General features: G+C 39.6%; 1 protein-coding gene across 1 annotated transcript in view; it reads right to left on the bottom strand.

Moving 5' to 3' along the window:
• Positions 1 to 8464, bottom strand: part of LOC109041929 (prestin) — an 87192-nt gene extending 78728 nt beyond the window's left edge. Inside the window, exon 1 of the mRNA XM_072305547.1 lies at positions 8306 to 8464. Coding sequence (XP_072161648.1) covers positions 8306 to 8426 — 121 coding nt within the window. The 5' untranslated portion in view covers positions 8427 to 8464. The remainder of the gene's footprint in view (positions 1 to 8305) is intronic.
• Positions 8465 to 22552: the final 14088 nt, after the last annotated feature.

Consider the following 22552-nt stretch of genomic DNA (forward strand, 5'->3'; position numbering starts at 1 on the left):
TAGAAGAATGCATCTTCAACCCACTTAAAAACTTCACAAGGCTATCTTCTTTATAGGTATCTATTTCGAACATTATGTTTAACAAACGGTATATTGCAACTTTGGCGAGATATCTAATTGTTTCATTGTTTCCGTAGCACATTATAAATTCACTTCTTAAAACATCAGCGAACGATGAAAATTACGTGTAATTAGTGAGGGACGAGAGGGTAAAAAACGTCTGTTTACGCTGTCATCAAATTCCTGGTAGGCATATGGTTATGATAATATTCGGCGGTACTAATCACACTCAATCAGTTTGACGCGCTAATCAAAACATACCGGTAAGACAACTCAGAAAAAAGTACGTAAAATTAGAACTGAAACTCATAGTGAATATCGACGGTGAAACTACCAAACCACGTATCTCGGTTGCGGTGTTTAAAAATCTACGCTCACATTTTATTTTTTTAAAGTAGACCAAATCAATATCATTCCTTGAAATTTTCACAGAATTTTCTCCGCACGAAGAGGAAAAATCACAGAAATTTTTAAGACTGGACGTTCAGTAGTTATTCATTTAAAAAATAAAGTATGACAGGAAGTCTGCGACGTCGCAAACCGAGATACGTGGTTTGGTAGTTTCACCGTCGATATGCTGCCGTGCTTAGGAAGAACGACGTATGAACCTTCAGGCGTTGCCAAATTTCCATTTATAAAACACGAATTTCCTGGTAAATTAATGAATACTTTCCTTCCAATTTTTCTGATAATGTTGTTTGCAATATCACCTAAAGTTCTTGAAAATTTCAAGGAAAAATATTCATAATTTTTCTCAAAAAAAAAAAAAAAAAAAAAAAAAACATTTTACCGAAGGAAATCTGTCAACTCTCGAATGTTCATACGGCGTTCTTCTTCAGCACGACAGTATGTATAACACAAATTTTTTCCGAATTTAGGAAATGGATCTCCTTTTTCGGCAAGTATATTTTTTCTACTTCATGAATCGAGTTGATGCTTCGATCATGCTCAAAAACGAGCAAGCAAGTTTCTTTTTCACGTACCATGTGACATAAAATACTCCTTTTACGTGCTCTATCAAGTGTATCAGCCCACAAAACGCTAAGGAACGATTTGAACGGTTTGATACAACTATTCGTACATTATGGATGTCCGCATTGCATATACACAAAATTGAAGGCGTTCTAATTTTTGTAACGAGGTACGCTTCCGAAAGACGCTGCTGAAGTGTAATGTTTCCATGAACGAAAGACCTCAACGCCAAGGAGTAAGGACAAGAAGAGGCCATTCAGCACCCTTTCAATTATTTATTTGTGTGCGTCACTTCGCCACTCTCGCAATAAAATCACGCAGCACACACAGCTACTTGGCTCGAATAACCCGACCGCCTTCAATTGTTTGTATATGCAAGACAGACATCCTGGAGTACGTATAGTTGTATCAAACCGTTGATATTTCGTTGCAACCGTCCCGAATAGCACACCGAAAAACAAGTTTGTTTTAAAACGGTTTCATTTTCATCTTTAAGAGACAAATGTTCAGGAAATAATTAAGGAATATTCTGAAGCAATTTAAGAATACAACTTGAGTATTCTTAGTTTTGGTAAACCTTTTTCACGTGATAGCGAAACGTTTTTTTGTGTTCGGTTTCAAAGTTACGAAAATATTTCAAAACTGCTATTGAAAAACCCACTTTTCAAAGGAATAGTTAAAAAAATATTTATCACTTTAAAAATTTTGGATTCTAAAAATGTTTTTAAAATTATATAAAATGTTTTAAACCAGATTAAAAACTCGTTTATGTAAGGAGCATAGGATATTTTCGGAGACCTGTTCAAGCGTCATTTCACCCGAAGTCAAAAAATGACATTTCATGTCAATAGTGACTCACTTTGACCAGTTTCAGTGTGCTGTAAAAAGCAGCTATCAGATTAATGGCACATTTGAGCCCGTCTACATAATTACTAACTCCCACACAAGCAAAGACTTGTCATATCTCAGTCAGAAACTAACTACTTGAACGAGGTGTTTGATAGATTACTTGATTCGATTTATTTGCGTTACATAACTCAGCTTGCTCCGAAAGCATGACATCATATTCTGAGTGTGACTTATAAATTCACTTGACTCGAGGGAATTTTCCGAACGAGACGGGAGGTGTCCGTCATGGCGCGACCCGAAATTCACGCAGCGTGATGACCTACGCTGCCGAGCTAAGGAAAAACGTCGTATGAACCTTCGCCAGTTGCCAAATTTCCTTTGATAAAATATGAATTTATAGGAAAACTTGTGAGTGTATTCCGTTCAGTTTTTCAGGGGATTTTCTTCGTAATCAGATCTATATCATCTGCAAATTTGAAGAGGAAATATTCATAACTTTGCTCAAAAATAGAAATTTTATTGGAGGAACTTAGGCAACTCTCGAATATTCATACGGCGTTTTTCCTCAGCAAGGCAGTACGAGACGGTGCGGTGATTTCCGAAAATTGGCACACAGACACTTCCAAAATACCTCTGCAACTTTGATAAGAAGTCGTGAGCCTCCCAAGTGCTGCCTGAATTATTAATGAAAGTTATCTTCGTTTCCGACGTAAAACACCTCCTTGAACGGTACTTTCAGTTTCGTTTCGAACGATTTCATAATTTATTAGTGTATTGTATTTGTTACTACGATCCCTTCACTTACGGGATCCGTGAAGCGAGTTTTCAGGTGTTGGGCCGCCCGAGGCGCTGAAGGGCGTTTTGTGATTCAGAAATCTGTTGTTCTACGAAATTTCTCCACTTCGAGCATTTTTTCTTCCTTTTCTTCTTCTTCTTCTTCTCTCATTTTGTTATTCTTCTTTTCCTTTGAAATTTGCGAATAATCAATCGTCGCGATAGCGAAAGGCTGAGCCAAACTCGGCATTCGACCGCTTTTAATTTGCCTCTTTTCGTTCCTTACGTTTCATCTCTGAACTTGAAGTTTCAAAATCACACACAAGTTCCGTAATGCACTTGAGGTCAAGAATCAAGAATATTAAATTCAACGAAACCAAGAGTTTTTCTACACGTTAAAAAGAAATAAAAGAAGAAAATGACGGAACAGATATTATTTTGCGGCGTTCAAACAGACGATGGATCATTCGTCGCTCTCCTTACATAGGACGTAACCAGTGGCGTGGCGTGCTTTGCGATATATCGATTGATCTGCCATTTAAACCTATGGAAATTGATCGATGAACAGGGTGTTCGCAACGAACACCTTAATAATCGATTCTTTACCACAGCTTCAAATGGGGAAATATCGATAATCGATCATTCACGCCTCGCCACTGGACGTAACTGCACCCCGCAATGAACCCTGTCGACCATTTGACTCGATGCTTTCCTAGGCTCATAAGTAAGTGCAGTTGCGCCCTTTTGTCAGCCAAACGACGTCTTGCAAGTCGATGATCGGTGAAAGTTGCAAAAATCATAAAATAATTTTGACAACTTTCTTTCCAGATTGTACCCTACGTATCATGCGGAGCGTTCTTCGCTTCACGATAGTAAAAACTTTATGGGCGGATCTGGGGGGCGGGGGGCACAATGACGTTCGATTTCCTCGTTCGCCCGTAAAAGAGGAAGAAAAAGGAAAGAAGGGAGAAAGAAAAAAGTAAAAAAGGAAAGAAAAAAGTAATGGAGTAAAGAAGAAGGGCGAAAGCTTGAGTTTGGTAATTATTCATGACGAAATTGACTGAAACTACACATTAAATACTTTAAAATTCCGAAATTCCTCTAGAAGACCCCCGGATCCCCCCCCCCCCCGGTGGGTGGTCCTAAGAAAAAATCCGCCCCTCCCTTATCTAGATGTGTGGATCCACCTATCAAAAACTTATCAGCTTTGCACGTTTTGAAAGGCTCATTTATGTTGTTCTACTCGGGAACGTAGAAAGTTGAAACGTATAACTGGCCATCCGACATGACAACTGCCGTGCTAAAGAGGAACGCCGTATGAACCTTCAAGGCGTTGCCAAATTTCCTTTGATAAAACACGAATTCCCTGGTAAGTTAATAAATATTTTCCAATAATTTTGTAGATAATTTTGTACGCAATTTCACTTAAAGTCCTTGAAAGGTTCAAGGAAAAATATTCATAACTTTCCTCAAAATTAAATATTTTATCGAAGGAAATATGGCAACTCTCGAATGGCGCTCATACGGCGTTCTTCCGTAGCACGGCAGAAAGGGACGGAAGTTCTTACTATGCGCGGTTTTGATCTAAGTGCCACTTTCATTATCGTCCTTTTAATTTTAAATAAATGCACCTGACCTATCCTAACCCAATTCAAATCTGTGTTGCCCTAGAAATCAGTTTTATTTTTGGCCAGCGTCCTGGTCGGGGCCAGCTTCCCAAAGTGAATTTCCTCACAGATTTAGCAATACAACGAGGCGCCATGAAGGCTTCAATTCATGTTTACGAAATAATGACCAAGATTAATTGTCTTGTTTTGATCCTCCAATTTGCTATTTTGTGATGGAAAAGACAGTATTGAGATTTGTCAGAGCCACATGAAAGAACTTCTATATGAATCTCAACTGTTAAATCAATGTTTGTTACAAGAACTATTAACTGTGTTTCTGGCAACACTGTAGATCTGGATTCTAAATCAGAGAGAGAATGAATCTATGGCGGCCCTTGACACAATGAGGTCGTAACCACATGCATTTTGGTCGCTAAGTAGGCTCCCAGAAATCCTCAATTGTCAGTTAGAAACATTTTTGGCAGTGCTCTTGTTAGGATGTTACTGATGGCATCCTCTCGACTCCAGATATCAATGGTAAAGCGTGAGTGCGATCGATAATAATTGATATTTCCCCATTTAAAGCGATGGTAAAGAATCGATTATTAAGGTGTTCGTTGCGAACAGGGTCGGACTGGCTTGCATCTGAGGGCGTAGACCCTTGGCTGGTTAAGGGGGCGTAATGTGATATTTCCTGATGGGGCATCCCCTTCGTGGAGAGGGGTTCAGAAAAATTCGGCAAAGCAGCACAAATTTACGCTATTTTCACGTTCAAAGTTTATTAATCGTACAGAGTAAACATTGTAAAATTGAACGTATTGAAGTAACCGACAGACTTCTGAAATTAAAGAAAACAAAAAAAAAATAAAACGGCTAGACGCATCCAAGCACCATTATTTCCACAAGAACCCTGTCAGTGCTGCGGTTTACTCGTAGCTAAAGACGTGGGTCTAAAAATCCATTCTAAAAAAGAATCAGGCAAGAACCTGAAAAAAGAAGATAAAACGAGTATCAACACAGCCGACGACAAGAAAGACGTATTCGGGCCTCTTTTTTAACTTTTCTCCCGAATTTGAGCGACACCTCATTGGCAGCATAGCAGAGCATTGAGAACTCACGCTTCGCGTCATCGCGCCTTCAATTTTTCAGATGCAGCACGGACGTCCATCAAGTACGAATAGTTGTATCTCTGCGCCGTCGTTGACGCGCATCCTTTCCCTCGCTTTATTTCCATATTGTGTTTGTTTCCGTTTGTCTTATTCGTAATGGTGCTTCATGCACTGCGTGATTAACACAGCCGAAGGTAGGAGAGATGTGTTCGGGCCTCTTTCTTAACTTTTCTCCCGAGTTTGAGCGACACCTCATTGGCAGCATATAGCAGAGCATTGAGAACTCAACCTTCGCGTCATCGCGCCTTCAATTTTTCAGATGCAGCACGGACGTCCATCAAGTACGAATAGTTGTATCTCTGCGCCGTCGTTAACACGCATCCTTTCCTTCGCTTTATTTCCATATTGTGTTTGTTTCCGTTTGTCTTATTCGTAATGGTGCTTTAAACTAGAGCAGAGCATTGCGACTTCACGACTCACGCCATCGCGTCTTACATTTTTCATATGCAATGTGGACATCCATCTTGCGAGAATAGTTGTATCGCGTTTACACTTTAGATGTCTCTTACTTTTGAATTTCGAAATAAATTAAGGTTAAGTTTGCCCGAGATATTCTATGATATGTCCAAATCAATAGTCATTTTGAAAAGGAAGAAATATGTTGAAAGGTCTCTCATGAGGTCTATAAAGTATGAGTATGTCTAAAAATCGAACTAGCTATCGTTTCTACGGGAGTTACACATAGAGAATGAAGGAGGGGGATGATAAAGCGCCAGTATGTCAACAAAAAGGTCACAATTTCACAGTAAAGTGTTTACGCTTCAGCAAGTAGTTCTTGGACCTCTTCACTACTATGCGTAAAATCACCTCTCTTCACTCCTAACTCTCTCTTCTTCCGTTCATTTAAGAAAATTTCCGCATATATTCTCGGTCGTAATTTTTTTTCTCTTCTTATTTTGCTATCTGTCAGAGGGGCACGTTTTTGGCGCGCCAAGGGGGCGTATCTGCCAATGGCAGATTGGCCTTATGGCCAGTCCGAGCCTGGTTGCGAACACCCTGCTCATCGATCCTTTTCCATAGGTTTAAATAGCAGATCAATCATAAAGTGCGCTACTATAATTTACCTCCAGCTTTCAACACCGGAGGATCTCTCTCATTGAAGTTCGTGTAATTTAGAGCACCAAATACTCTGAATCTGATCACGAAAACCGATATGTTTCCACAAAGCTATAGCGTCGATTAACGGTGAAATTGGAAAAATTGTGTGGACACATAGAATTGCGACGTTGCGAATTCTTCGGATTGCCTTGATAAGCTTAACTAATTTTTGTCGCATGATTACTTGTATTAAATAATATTCCATAAGATATTTGAAAATTTCTCGATACCTGCTCTGTCATGCTACGGCAAAACGCCGTAATAACCCTCAAGCGTTGCCAAATTTTCCTTGATGAAATACGAATTTATTGGGAAAAATGTGAATACGTTTCTTCCAATTTTTCAGACAATTTTGTTCGCAATCTAATCTGAAATATCTGAAAATTTGAGGGGAAATATGCATAACGTTCTTCCAAAATGAATGTTTAATCACGGGAAATTTGGCAAAATTCGGATGTTCATACGACATTTTTCCTTGGCACGGCAGTGCTCTATCCATACGGACCAGTGGCGTGGCGTGCTTTGCGATATATCGAATGATCTGCCATTTAAAGCTATGGAAAATGATCGATAAACAGGGTGTTCGCAACGAACACCTTAATAGTCGATTCTTTACCATAGCTTCAAATGGAGAAATATCGATAATCGATTATTCACGCCACGCCATTGATACGGACGAAAAAAAGTAAGGTTGAAATGGAGTTTTTGCGAGCCACAGGGATTTGCGATCTAAGTACTTTTCCATACGTAAAATCTCGCAGATGATACGATGATGCAGAAAAAATGGTGCTTAAGTTGTTAAATTATCATCGGAATGGTTCAGCACGCATGAATTTTAATTTTCAAATTCAGCACTGCTGCTGATTTACAACCAGGAGTACTAGCGGTTATCCCAGGGTGCAGGTTGTTATATTAAAAATTACCGTTTCAAAATATGAATCGATTAGATCATCGATCGCTGAATTTTCGATTATCCAAAAATTCGATTAATCAATCTTTCGACTAATCGAAAGACTATATAAACGTTTGATTTTTGCACCCTTGCCTACGTGAGTGCGGTGCCACGAAGTATTTCTCTTGATAGGAACAGAAATAAAATCGTTCAAGGCCAAAAATAAACAACGCCGAGTATCTCGACCGACTCGAACTGCAGTATGCGGCGTGGCGCTAAAGCCATGCTTCATCTCCTGGTTCATTGAACATTGCACATTTCTGCGCTGTTGCCATTTTATTGGCTGATTTTCATTTCCTCAGGAACGACAGTCGAACTGACTCTGCCACTATCATGCACCGTTTTAAACCGGACCTCAACTTGAGCGTCATTCGCGATTCCAATACTGTGCATGGCGTGGCGTGGTTGGCGAAACATCGATTGATCTGCCATTTAAACCGATGGAAAAGGATCGATTAAGAGAATGTTTGTAACGAACATTTTAGTAATCGATTCTATACCGTGGAGTCAAAAGGGGACATATCGATTTGCGATCATTACAACTTACTAACGACTGAACTCTCTCGCTTCGGACCGCTATGGGGATAGAAATACAACTGAATTGACGAAAATAAATATAAGATATGATTCCTTGTTCGAGAGAGATGTTTAAAATTCTAGAGCATCTGTTCACTCCATTTATTATTGATGGCACGCGACTGTTTTCCAAAATTACGGATCTTCAATAATCGCTGATAAAATCAAGAAGTTGTCAAAACACCCGAAAGATTTCCACAGCTGCACCATTAAATTCAACCATTTAAAACAATTTACTGACTACTGACCTATTGCGAGAGGGTTTTTGGATAAAATCCGCTGCACCGTTGACACCATCATTTTGCTGTTGTTGTTGTTACTGTCATTAATATCCTTATTGTCATTGTTGTTATTGTTATTGTTACTCATTACCACTTGCAAAATTAAAGATCCGCACTTGAGGCTGAAATTCTGAGCTCAAAAACTTAACATCTCGCGATCAGCTAAGTCTTCATCCAATTGGAAACCACCTATTTTCACCTGTCATTCATGGCTGATTCGGTTGACTATAAACGGCAATCTGTATTAAAAATTTCCGGTTTTTAGATAATTAAGTACGATGATACGATTACTTTATTAGATTATCACCTTGAATATGACAAAATTCGCATTCACTGCACGGTGACCCGTGATGCACAAGTGACGAAAGGATTAGACATAGAATATCCTATCGATGTTCTTTTTTATCTTTTTATTTAATGTTCTTATAAACCACACATATCTACTTATTTGATTAAATTTTTGTTTTTGAGATTAGGTTTATTTTTAGTCTTAATAATCACTATTTTCAGGATATTCTATATGATATCCTGGGATGTAAGATTATTCGTTGATTTACTTCACGAAGGCGAGTAAGGATGGAGACTTAGGAGATGTGCCCGAGCATGGTTGCTAAATTGTGCTGAAAATAAAATCTGTTCCGCACAAGACTGATGTAACATAAAGACCACCGAATCTGGCAATCTTCGCCGCGAGTACGAGAAATCCACTTGACACGGTCAAACGGGAATGGGACGAAAGGGAGCGTCACAACCGGCGGGTATAGAATCTGGATTGAAGAAAAGCATCAAAGCACCTCACACTGCCGGATTCGGACCAATTCTCGACGCGAGAAAAAAAAAAGCTCACTTTGTGGTGATGAACGAGAGCAATGATGACACAGAGAACACCGTAATCGTGGAGGATTCGGGGGGGTCTAACGGTTGTGCCGACTGTGGGAACGCAAAAGGACCTGCCTGAAAAAGGTTCGACGAGGAACTGATTTGCCTGAGGTTCGTCGATTTCGCTCGGAATCGGAAGGTTTTCAGTTTTTTTTTTGCGACACACCGCGTCGGCCGAATTAGTAAACCAGTTCTTTTTCGCGATTCCCCTTCCTTCTGGCGTCGCGACGCGACGGCCGGCGCGGCGCACAGTGGAACGAGATGTTAGAAAAGGTTGCACATGAAATGTTTGGCTGAAATTTCAAATTTTGATGTTTATTTCGTCACAAATTCAACTTGGAGGGGTATTCCTAACAGGAAATTCCACGAAAAAACCAATGGAACCACTTTTAAACTGTTTTGTTTAATATTTTTGAAAATATAAGCTTCCGAAGTTTCCAAATTTTGTCCGACCTCTCAACGAACGCGGTCCAGTGTGCGGCGCGGCGTTGGAAGTTGCGCGCTGAAATGAAGGGCCTTGGCGGATCTCCTGTCGCGGAGCTTAAAAAAACCGATGCCCCGCACCGCGCCGCAAAGTGGATCGAATCGATGGATGAGGTCGGACAAAATTCGGAAACTTAAAACGCTTTCAACTCCGTTTATATGAAACTTTGAGGCTCTGAAAGCGGACCCATTGGTTTCCTCGTGAAATTTTCTTCCAGACGCACCCCTTAAAATTTAAAATGCGACGAAATAAACATCAAAATTTGCAGTTTTAGTCAAAAATATGAAGTCCAACCTCTCTGATTGACTCGATCCACTGTGCGCCGCTCCATGGGGAGATCTTCTGTGCCAAGAAGAAATAACAGAGTCCGTCGGATTTCATTTTCTGGACCAGCTTTGACCGTGAGCGCCCTAAACAGTTTTCAGGGTTAGGGCGCAAAACTGCAGGGGTGCAGCAACTTCCCGACCCGACAACGCGACCGGTCCAGTTGCGGGAAATTGGGGAGCCCCGAGAAAACGGGGGAACACCGGGAAACCTAACTGGATCACTTTAAATTATCAATTCAATTTTTATGACATTTTCAGCGATGGAATAGATCAATGGAGCATTTGCACTAAAAAATAAATTGCTTCTTTCTGAGAGTACTAAATAAGCTGAGCTCGCAGTATTTTACATACTTTTTTCTGAAATAGGAAATTGTAGAAAAATAGATGATTACGTGAGAAAATGTGCATGATGTTCTACTGAATATCAGTATTCAAAATGTGGATCAAAAGATCACATTTTCAAACGTCGAGACTTCTTTGACCTTTATCCATCACAAACCAAGGAAACAAATCGATAGCTAAGGAACAATCCCGCCTAACGGAAAATTTAGACGAAAATGAGTTGGTAACATCGCCGCGCTCTACAAGTCAAATACAGAAGCTGGTGTTTTTAGTTTTTCCAATTCCACACCGAAAGGCTGTTATAACGCTATAATGTATAAAAAAATTGCAAAGCTAATCTTAAAATTACAAAAATGGCGGAGTTTTTCTCTTCGTCCAGCAAAATTGTCAATTTGCTGATAAGCTCCTTATTAGTCGTCGATATATGTGTTTCGGTAAATAATTTATTGGACAAGAAGACAATAAATGACGTTAGGAATTTTCGGAGGGTGCATGAGTAGGTACTTCAGTTGTGCGTGAATCGTATAAATAAAAAAGATTACATTCATTAAAACAGAATATCTGATTTCCGGTGATAGTTCTTTTCATCGAATGACACGAGCGCGTGGCAGCGAGTTAGTTTCTTGATCGGTGGCAAGATGAACAAATATTTCCGCTGTTTATACGCTCGATTGCGCGCCGAGACCCTGTAAAAAATAGCTCGGATCCCGGATCCCAATAGCACCAACAATGATGGTTGTAGAAGCACGCGAATCAATCATGTAAAATCCTAGAATTTCGTCAGAGTCTTCATGCTTAACTGACATTCATTACCAGTGTCGTGGCGTGCTTTGCGATATATCGATTGTTATGCCATTTTAACCTATGGAAAAGGATCAATAATCAGGGTGTTCGCAGCGAACACCTTAATAATCGATTCTTTACCATAGGTTTAAATGGCAGAACAATCGATATATCGCAAAGCACGCCACGCATTTGTTCATTACCGGCTAGAAATGTACAAGAGGAACAACTGCCGCACTCAAATCTTCGTGATTGATCGAATTCAAGTAGTGCTTGGGAGAATTCAGATAATAGTGTCATTTGCTCGATAATGCACCCGATTCGTTCGCGAAAAATGCAAATTGTATGACTTGTCTCGAGATGTTCGGAGCACTGCTTCACTCATGATTTTCTGCGTAAAAAAGGGGGAAAAGGCAGGCTGAATGTTCTCCTTCATTTGCATACACGAAAGATGCAATTTGTAAGTATTGTCTTTTAGTAGGAGCTTCTCACGCACCCTCAAGAAATATTGATGATCCAGAAAATGTATGTTTTCCGATTACTGACCTATAAACCTTCCAAGGATTCGTCCTTTTTTTCCCATTTTGACACAAGTGACCAAAAAGTTGGCTTAAACCAGTTGCATACAGTCGTATGATTCGCCGTTTCCCGAACAAAGACACGTAACTACACTTCAATGTTGCCAGAATTCCAATAGAGAGTAATATTTTTACGGAGAGAATCTTAGACGTTTCTGACTTAAAATTTCACTGATTTTTCCTGTAATCTCATGTAAAAATCGAAAAAATTTCGGACAAAAACAGCATCGGTACATCCTTGTAAAAAAATTGAATTGTTCGGGTCAACTTGGCAATCCTGGAATGGAGTTACGTTCCTTCGTTCGGAAAACGACGAATTCAACCCTAGATTTCACATCCTCATCCCTTAATCTGACACAGGTATACGAGGGGCCTGGAGGACAAGGCGCATAAGTGCAGTTTTTGAAAAATTGAGATATTAATGATTTCAAGTAAAATTAGTTTTAATGCATGTTCAGTGAAAAAATCGCTCCTAAATTCCAATTTTTCAGCATCAAGAAGTCAGTTTGAACTGTCTTTCCGCCTTAAGGTATCCATGTAATTTCGAAACTTCAAACCCATGTTTCTCAAAATAGCAAAAAATGCACTTATGCGCTTTGTCCTCTAAGCCCCTCATACAGTCTTATTTTATGCGCACTGATCCACATTGGAACGTATTTATACCAAAAGGACCTATGTGCATAGGGTTGCGTGAGACATAGTTCCTTTTAGCGTAAATACGTACATTACATTTTGCGACTGCAGAAAAAGAATTCGACACTTTACATTGTTTCAACTACTATAGTCCCTTAAATTAGAGACGATCTGAATGGCGGTAGTTCGTGGCGCTGCAATCACGTCGCGCTGCTAAATGACAGCCACTTTAGGAACGATTTTATAGCAAATGCGATAAAATTATTCAAAAAGAGGGACGATAGCCCCTCCTAGCATACATCATCAGCAGTAAAAAAAAATGTCATACTTTGAAGGTTAGAAATAAGTTTACTAGAACGGCTGGAAACAATCGTTCCATACCATCACGGCTCATGGGTGTTACAAACGGGAATAAAGATTTACCCAAATTTAACGTTTTTTGTAATCTTCGATCAACTCATTCCCGAATTCCTGTATCTGTTCCTTATCTCATTCCGTTTGCTCCTGGCGGTACCCCCCATTCCGCGATCCATTCCAGACTATAATCTTTGCAATTGGTGAAACTGTAATCTTTATTCCCGTTAAAGAAAAAAAAATAAAAAAATAAAAAAAAAATAAAAAAAGAGAAAAAGAAAAAAAGAAGAAAAAAGAAGAAAGGGGAAAAGAAGAAAAAAAGGGAACTGTATTTGAATCTTGAAAAGAGCGCGAATCATGGGGGGAATCCTGATGTTTGGGGATTTCCCTGCGCCGCGGGATGACCTCGAGGATTGTAGAGTCCCTTTATACCCAGAGCTACGACAACTCACTTTTAGTTGGGCTGAAAGTGGCCTAAAAAAAATCCAATTCTGATTGGTTCTCGCTCATGGAGGCCGAAACGAGTGCACCAAGATGGCGGTACCTCGAATGTGAACAAGAATAATGAAAATATTACCTAATTGTGGTTTATCAAGAGTAAATTGTTATTTCCATAGGTCCAAAATGAAAATAGATTAAGAAATTATTCACAAACCAATCTCATTTTCTTTTTAATTGATCACTTTGTTGATGTTGTTGTTTTTGTGTGACAGACATCGGAGGATTCCTGATCCTTATCCCTCAATATCGTTCGTTTGGGTGCACTCGTTTCGGCTTCCATGGCCAGCCAAGGACGGCTGCCAGTCAGCTGATAATCGAATTGTCGTAACTCTGGGTATAAAGGGACTCTAGAGGATTGGATGGATGATGTGAAATTAACATACCGGTAGAAGGGACGATATTTTCTTCGGGCATGACCTGGGCACCTGGGGTCTTGGCTCTTGGGGTGGCGCGGCCGCGCGGCGACGAAGCAACGATGCGATGACCACGAACTGAGCCGGGCCGCCGGACCCCATGCCCGCCCTCCGCGGGGACTCGCGGCTCTGCGCCGCACAGTGGATCGAGCCAATTGGAGAGGTCAGGGACAAAATTTAGAAACTTTAAACGCTTATAACTCCGTTAATACAAGGCGTTGAGGTTTTCAAAGTGGTTCCAATGGTTTCCTCGTGAAATTTTACCAAAAGGCACCTGTCACAGGTACTGAAATACCTGCAACTTGTTCTTTTCTTCAACTTATAAATTTTCTATTCATATTCAGTTCACTCATTAGGGATGGCTGGATTTCGTACACTTTCGTCTTTTTCAATCCTATCTCCCAGCCATCACCTTAAATCGCCCATTACTTTTATTACTGAACTTGCAGCTGATAGCTCCACTGATTATAGCCAGCCAATAGCGTGTAGACTTGTTGTCTCACCACCTGTGACGTCAGCAAGTCTATAAAAGCTTGCGCTGCCCTAAAATCTAGGTCCTTTTACCATCTCGACCCGTAGTACTACGTTATGCCATTCTCTCTCCGTAGGCATTATTCTAAGTGTGACTCTGTAATCATTTTCTAAATTCTACAATACAATCTTTTCGGCCCTCCAAGTATTTTCGTTCAATTCTTGCTCTCCCACAACTCCGTTAACTTTTCCGCCGCGTCAAGGGTTCTTAGATGTTTCAGTCCGTCTAAAACGCAACTAACCCTTCGACGTGACAGCACCCCGTAAAATTTAAAAAAATTACGAAATAAACATCAAAATTTGCAGTTTTAGTCACGTCAGTTTAGTTTCACGTCCGACCTTTCCCATTGACTCGGTCCAGTGTGCGCCGTGTTCAGCTGACAATGCCGCTTGGCTAAAGAAGAACGCTTTACAAGCATTCGAATGTTGCCAAATTTCCTCTCAGAAAATATGTAGTTTTAAAAAAATGATTTCAGATATTTGTAGAACAAATGGAAAATTTGCACAAATAACGTTTATTGCTTTGTTTGAAAGTGTTCAATGAGCGAGTTCGTAGTATTTTTCAGAGTTTTCTTTCTAATGTTAGAAATTGGAGAAAAATAGGTTTAAAAGTGAGAAAATGTGCCGCCTCGTGACGACATCTGGCGGCATTTTCCATTTGAACACATGTACTTAAGCAGATTAGGTTATTTTGTCTTATTTCCTCCAATCATTGTCCAATTTAGAAACCAAGGATATCCTCGTACTCAGTTTTCCTAGCAGTATCATTTTCAAGATGAAATTTACAAAATTTTAGACACCTGCAAATTCCCCATTACGAACAACATTCTCTGAAGAATCGGGGGGAATATATCGACAACTTCCCCGAAAATTCATGATTTGTCGAAGGGAATTTGGCAATGTCCGAAGGCTGATACGACGTTTTTCGTAGGGCGGCAGAAGAACCGTGCGTTTGTCGCGCTGTGCCGGATCGACACAATGTCGCAGCACTTGGAGCGTGGCACGGCCAAGTTCAAAACCGTTGTATTTTAAGAACAAAACAGGGGAGGGGGGGGAGGGGGACGCGGTCACTGGGGCAGTCCATCAGTCGACGTCCCCCGAAACGACGCGAAGCGATGCTTTCCGCTTCCGGCGAAAAACGTTCACGCGCTACGAAAATCTCACGTCACGTCACCACACGTCACGCGGAACCATCGATAAACAGTCGAGAGTGAGAGTTGTGGCGTTTTGCCAAGTTGGATTTGTTTTGAAATTGAGTTTTCGGCGGGAAAGTGCCTTAATTACCTACCGATGGCTAGAGTCCCTTTATACCGAGAGGTAAGACAACACCCCCTCATGGAGTCACAAACGGGAATAAAGATTACACGAATTGAAAGTTTTTCGTAATCTTTGATCGACTCATTCTCAAATTCCTGTCTCCGTTCCTTCTCTCATTCCGTTTGTTCCTTGTGGAACCCGTAATTCCTCAGTCATTCAATATTAAAATCTTTGCAATTGGTGAAAATTTAATCTTTATTCCCGTTTGTGACACTGTGGAGGCCTAAAATACGGTAACCAATCAGAGATGGATTCACATTGTCCTAACTCTCAGTATAAAGGGACTCTACCGATGACTATCAGTCGTTTATTCTGAAAATGTGGCAAATCGCCATCAGCATCATCAGTACATACCGCACCGTATGTACTGATGGGTACACGGACTTTATGTCCACTTTTTTTTACGTCCACAGACTTTTCGTCCACAAATTTTACGTCCACAGTTCTATTGCCTACACTATCGTTAAGTCCACAAATGTAAAGTCCACTAAATTCAAATTCAAGCGTCATATTTTAGTCCGTGTGTGTGTGTAAAATTATATTGACAATATCGAAATGAGAAAATTAAGAGAGAATGAGGTGTTGTTATCGTAACTCATATTTTAAAAGAAATGTTAATTTCTTCTTTTGATTCATCTTTTCAAATTGTCTTTGGTAAATACTTGGTTTTATTTCTATCCTTGAAATTTCCGATATAAAATATGCCTTAAATGTACATTCTTTTTTTTAAATGAAATTGATTACTTCATTTTAAAAACATTTACATTTTTAAAACGTGGTAAATATTTGTAAAACCTTTTCCAATCAATGGCATCGATATGAATCTCAATGAGCCATAGTTGTGATGAAAGAAACTATACAAAAATTAATAAAAGAGGAAAAAAACTAAGAAGCACGCAATTTTTTGTTTTTAACTTATTTGTACATCGACCTCCTTGAGTCAAATACGTCCAATTGTGAGCGTTTGGTTGCGCTTACACCACGCTGCAGCACAGTAAAAGCCCAAAACATAAAATAATAAATTTGAATGCTTTGGAAATCATTAAATTTGATACGGAACCACTATTATATTTACAAAAAACACATTATATTTTCCAGTAGTACATACTTCTTTTTCATCAATTTGCACTTCAGCTGACTCCGCGAGTTTAAATATTAGAGCCTAACACAGAGCGAAGCGGCGTGTTAGCAGCGCAGAACGCGCACTGGCGCCTACAAACCTAACTGGATACTTCACGCACTGCGCAACGCGTGAAGTATCCCGTTAGGTTTGTAGGCGCCTATGCGCGTGTCACGCTGGTTGTCTGCCGTGCCGTAACGCTTTAAGCAACTATTTCGCGTCAGAGGCGTTGCACAGTATCCTACAAGATTGAAGGCGCACGAATTAACTAGTTAAAGAGAACTTTCAATTTTGACTGCATCTGTTACTGAAAAATGTTTAATTTGGCATTGGAGCGTTTCCTGGGCTCCCGCTTGTCCACAATTTGGGCAATTTTTGACATATTCATGGTTGGACATTAAATCATGTGGACTTAATAAAGACTGGACTTAACGTTTAATGGACATAAATAGCGGTGGACATTTATTTAATGAACGAAAGGTAGGTGGACATAAAATCTTGGAAGCGTACATACTGCATGTGCTTCATTTTTTCACTTTGAGACAAAATTCCGGCATCTCAATGTAAAATATATAAAAAAACTGCGCTTATAAAATAGTTGTGTTGCCTCATCTACCACGGCGTCTTAAAATTTCTTCGACATAATCTCTATTCAAATTCCACGATTTCACATGGTGAATTGAGTTACATTTTAAAATGCATAAATTATATATTTTAAGTGAATCATTTAACTGTCGAGCAACCCCTATGTTGATGTTGAAGGTATTTGATGGGTAGTTATAACCACTGGATCAAAATACTGAAACCTCTTTCTATAATTTCTTAAATTAATTATTCTCCGTCGAGATTTTTAAAAATAGCAGTGTCTGTAAAGGACACGACACGCAGAGATCGTGCAACAATAAGTGACAGAAAGAAGGCACTTACTTTTCATGAGTGCGTGGGGACTCATTTTGGCGATTGACAAAAACAGAAACAGTGGCGCTCTTCCAGATCAGAATTCAGAATCCACACCATCTAAAGAACAAAAAAAACAAAGATATTGATAGTTAACTTCATCCGGTGTAATGTTTTTCCAACACACAACTAAAAGGCGTTTTCCTCCCTAAAAACACAATTACTTGACGACGTGTGTCAGTTTTTCCACTTGCACCCGCCGGGAAAGAGAAAAAACTTTGGATATATTTGAACCTTCAACTAAACTTACATAGAACTTTTCAAAAAACGACGATGATCTCGGAAGATTTTCATAAAAGCATCGAAACATGAGGTAGAATATTTCAGTATTTTCCATTTCTACTTCATAATGTCATGAAATTCTGCAATTTTCTTCAGATTAAAAAATTATACGATTTGTAAAGACATTTTTACGATTGTAACATTCTAGAATAAATTATACGAAGGGGGAAACTGCAAAAAAGCTGAGAGTCCATCCATTTCTCAGTGAAGTTTCGACTAGTGGCTAGGCGTGAATGATCGATTAGCGATATTCCCCCATTTGAAGCTATGGTAAAGAATCGATTATCAAGGTGTTCGTTGCAGACACCCTCTTCATCGACCCTTTTCCATCGGTTTAAATGGTAGATCATTCAATACATACTAAAGCACGCCACGCCACTGGTTTTCATTGCGAATCATGTCGAGTAACAGTCGTAATTTAGGGTGAACCCCCCCTGGGGCTTCAAGATGTTGACGGGAAAAGATCCTTGGAGACGTTTACATCACCGCTCGCGCTCGGCCATACTGCCGTGCTAAGGGAAAACGTCGTATGAACATCCCACAGTTGCAAAATTTCCCTTGAGAAAACATGCATTTTTGACGACTTTCATGCATATTTTTCCTTGAAATTTTCTGATATTTTAGGAGAAATTGTGTGCAAAATTGTCTGAAAATTTTAGAAACAAATATGCAAAATTTTTCTAGTAAATTCAGTTTTTATCGAAGGAAACTTGGCTACGTCTGAAGGCTCATACGGCGTTCTTACTTAGCACGGCAGCATAGAACGGTATAATGAGAGTGGCCTTCCAGAGAAAATTGGCGAATCCCGACAGGCTGAGCATAGATGAGACCCAAGCCGGAGGGATGAGCGAGACACATCCGAGCGGTGGAAATATGGTGGAGCTCGGTGGGTGTGCAGAGTGCTGGTGCCCCCTGTGGCTTCGCATTGGAACACGGGTCCACAACTCGAACGCAACACGAAACTTTTGCGAAACGACCCGCAGGCTCACTAACACTCACCGGGCTTCGGTTGCAAAACTTCATCACAAAATGAAGTTGAATCCCAAAATGCAGAAAGGGCACTATCCTGTCGTGATGGCGAAGAGAGCAGTGAGCGTCAAATTTTCAAAATCGAGTTTCCTTCAAAATTCGTCTAAGCTCTTTTAGATGAAATCACTGAAATTGCTAAAACCGCAAGATTTGTTTAGTTTTTATCAGAACGAGACATAAAGCTCAAAATCAAATTTTCAAAATCGAAAATCCTTCAAAATTTGTCTAAGCTCTTTTAGATGAAATCGCTGAAATTGCTAAAACAGCAAGATTTGTTTTGTTTTGATCAGAACGAGAGATATGAGAAAGCCGTAAGAGCGCAAAAAATGACGTAGTTTCAGGCAAGACAGCAGTAAGTGACAATATTTCTACAGAGAGCCAATGGAAACAGTGCTTTCAAGTAAAGTGCCGCCCTCTTCGGCGAATTTCCAACCTGAAAATGTGATCGTTGTGTGTCCAAAATGCAACCAAGACAGCTTGTAGTAGATGACACTTGCGGCTGTCTTACCTACCAATATAACCTAGCATGAAAATGAAAAATACCATTTTTATGTAAATGAAATAAAATCAGTCGATTTTTTAATCATCCAAACCTTTTCTGGGAGTCATTCGGATGAATAGTGATAATTTGAGAAAGAATGGAGGCTTCTTTCAATAAAATTTTCCGGTCAGAAGCTTCTGAGCCCGTTTTCTCAAAACTTCCATTTTGCAATTACTGCTCTCCTCGATACCACGGTAGTAGGTATCGAAAGGGGTTAATTTTTCTACAAGAATATAAAACTGATCAAAATTAAGCATGTTACCTGTTATTTTTGTGCAAAGGCGCTTCCCCTTAATACAAAGACTAAACCTAGATGATGTATGCAACTATTCGTGTTCCACGGATGTGCGTGTTGCATGTTCAAAATTGAAGGCACTTTCGCTTTTCTCACTTCCTCAGAGATTCTCGCGACTGCCGTCAGTTGCAGCACTCAATTAACAGAGTACCTATGTAGAGGTATTATTGTCATCTCAATCCTTTTACTACGACAAAATTGTCATCCTCTGTTTGGTCAACAGATTTCAGACTCACTTGGACTGTCTGATTTTCAACTTTTGAAATAATTTCTGAACAAAAGATGGATATTTTCGCGAAGGATTATCCTTTTTCTGTTAGTTTCATTCATATTTCCCTTGATAAAACGACTCTCTATTGATCGGTTTCGTTTACTCGGATGCCGAGTATGTGGGGGGGGGGGGAGGGGGCTTGTAATATTTTAAAAACTCTTGATATAAATTGAAAAAATTAATTTTAAACTGGATTTACGTAACCCTTCAACCTTTTACAAACTGCATGGGACTTTTTTTTGATACTTTTTAGTTCCATTTAAAAATCACGAGAAATATTCGTTAGAAATCGGCCAGTGGGTGACATTATTCGATTAGCGTACCGATTGCAGCTGATGACGATTCGCCGTTTGGTGTAATTTTCAGACTTAAGATCGAGCCGGCCGCCTGGTTCACCAGTGGCGTGGCGTGCTTTGAGGTATATCGATTGATCTGCAATTAAAACCTATGAAAAAGGATCGTTACACAAGATGTTTGCAACAAACAACTTAACAATCGATCATTTACCATAGTTTCAAGTGAGAAAATTTCGATAATAGATCATTCACGCTCCACCACTGCAGTCTGCAGACGGGACAAAAAATTTGTTCAGTCTGCGAACTGAGCAATTTTGCCAACGGGAAGTAGCAAACATATACTTGGATTTTTTTTAAGGAAACAAAAAGTAGAGGCTAACATTTAGTATTTCAGTGAGTAAAAAAGTAATACTTCTTAGTGAAAAAAAAAAAAAAAAACTATTCCTTGAAATTTTCACATATTTAAGATTAAATTGCGTACAAAATTATCTGAAAAATTGGAGGGAAAATATTTATAATCAGGAAATTCGCGTTTTATCCAAGGAAATTTGACAACGCCTGAAGGTTCATACGGCGTTTTTCCTTAGCACGGCAGTACAGCACCACTAACCAGTGAATCAGATACTCACGCCAGTCAACTTTTGAGAAGGTCAGCAAGTTCAAAAATAGGTACACGCGTGCTTAATTTTAGCGTTATATGAGCTTATGCATATGCATTTACTAAAGAATGAAGTGATCCGCTCAGCTAAAGCCACAAAATCCTGAATGAAACCGAGGATTACGCTGTCCTCCTGAAGAAGTCTGTCGTATGAATCTCTGGATAGACATTGCCAAATTTCTTCCAATAAAATGCACATTTTCTAGGAAACTTGTGAATTTTTCTCGGATTTTTTTTTGAGAATTTCATTTATAATTTAATCTAAAATATTCGAAAATTTCAAGGAAAAATACTCACACCTTTTCTCAAAATTAAATATTTTATCGGGAAAGAGGAAGAGGGGGGGATTTACCAACGTCCGAACGTTCATGCAGCGTTTTTCCTCGGCACGAAAGCACAATGTTACAAAATTGCCCCTGATGTGTTTTATTTATTTATTTTTTTCAAAAGTATACTAGTCTCATTTTTTCCAGGAAATGTCTACGACAATCCCTGCAAATTACTCAATAATTACTGAAGATTTCAAGAATATTCGTTGCTCGTTTCATTCCACACCCAGTAGTGGCGGCGTCTGTATGGGGAAGGAGGGGGAGCTCTGGAGCAGCCGCCTCCTAAATTTTGCTGTCTTTTTTTTTGGTTATAGAAAAAACAATTTTTACCACGAAAATAAGTGAAAATTTGTTCTGGGGTACTTAATTTTTAAAATTCGTCCTACAGGCGACCCCCTCCGTTTGAGGGCAACCTCCCACGCCCCCACTCCTTTATCCGAATTTTGCCCACCCCCTCCCCCTAGATTTTAGCCACACGCCGCCAGTGCCCCCGCCAAAATCACGAATTGTAGAATATTAAGATACATGAGAGAATTGGATTGCATTTTGCAAAAAGGAACCACTAGCATTGCAATGATGCTAAGATTGTGCAACTTCATCTTTTGCAATAAAATTGCGGAAATCGTGAAAAACTATGAAATTTAGATGGTATTTTTGTCTTAAATTTACAGTTTTTAGCGAGTAAAATAGAAACCATTTATGGATAATCGGATTTTCCTCCAAGACAAAAGAAGTTGCCCAATCTTAGCAACATTGCAATGCTAATGGTTCCTTTTTGCAAAATGCAATCCAATTGATAGATAGTGATATTCTGGGTGGTTAATCGACATAAAGCGTCGACTGAAACCGATTCTTTTTTCTATTGGATTGGTAAAGAAATACGTGATGAACCACCACCGCGGGCTTCGGTGGGAATCCATGAAAAAGCTGGCGAAAAAAAAAAAAAAAAAAAAAAAAAAAAAAAAAAAAAAAAAAAAACCAACCAAGCTGAACGGACAACCCTGACCTGACCAGTTTGCGAAACAAGATTCGGCTTGCGGTCTAGTCACTCAATCCTTAACTGAACACCGAACGCTCATGAAGGAAGTTGCCGTGAAATATCGAAAAAATAGCGCAGATAATAATCCATTAGAAGTGCCGATGGGCAAGGTTAGAAACGTATTACAGCACGCGTAAATTCATAAAAATTGCGTGAAGAGCACGGCGGGTAGACACAATGAAAATTTAAAATTTCAACTCCCACGTGATAAAATCGAAGAGAAAAAGAGAGCAGAAATGAATTACGGGTCAAGGGG

Source organism: Bemisia tabaci, chromosome 1 (genome assembly GCF_918797505.1).
Source record: "Bemisia tabaci chromosome 1, PGI_BMITA_v3".
NCBI classification, from domain to species: domain Eukaryota; kingdom Metazoa; phylum Arthropoda; class Insecta; order Hemiptera; family Aleyrodidae; genus Bemisia; species Bemisia tabaci.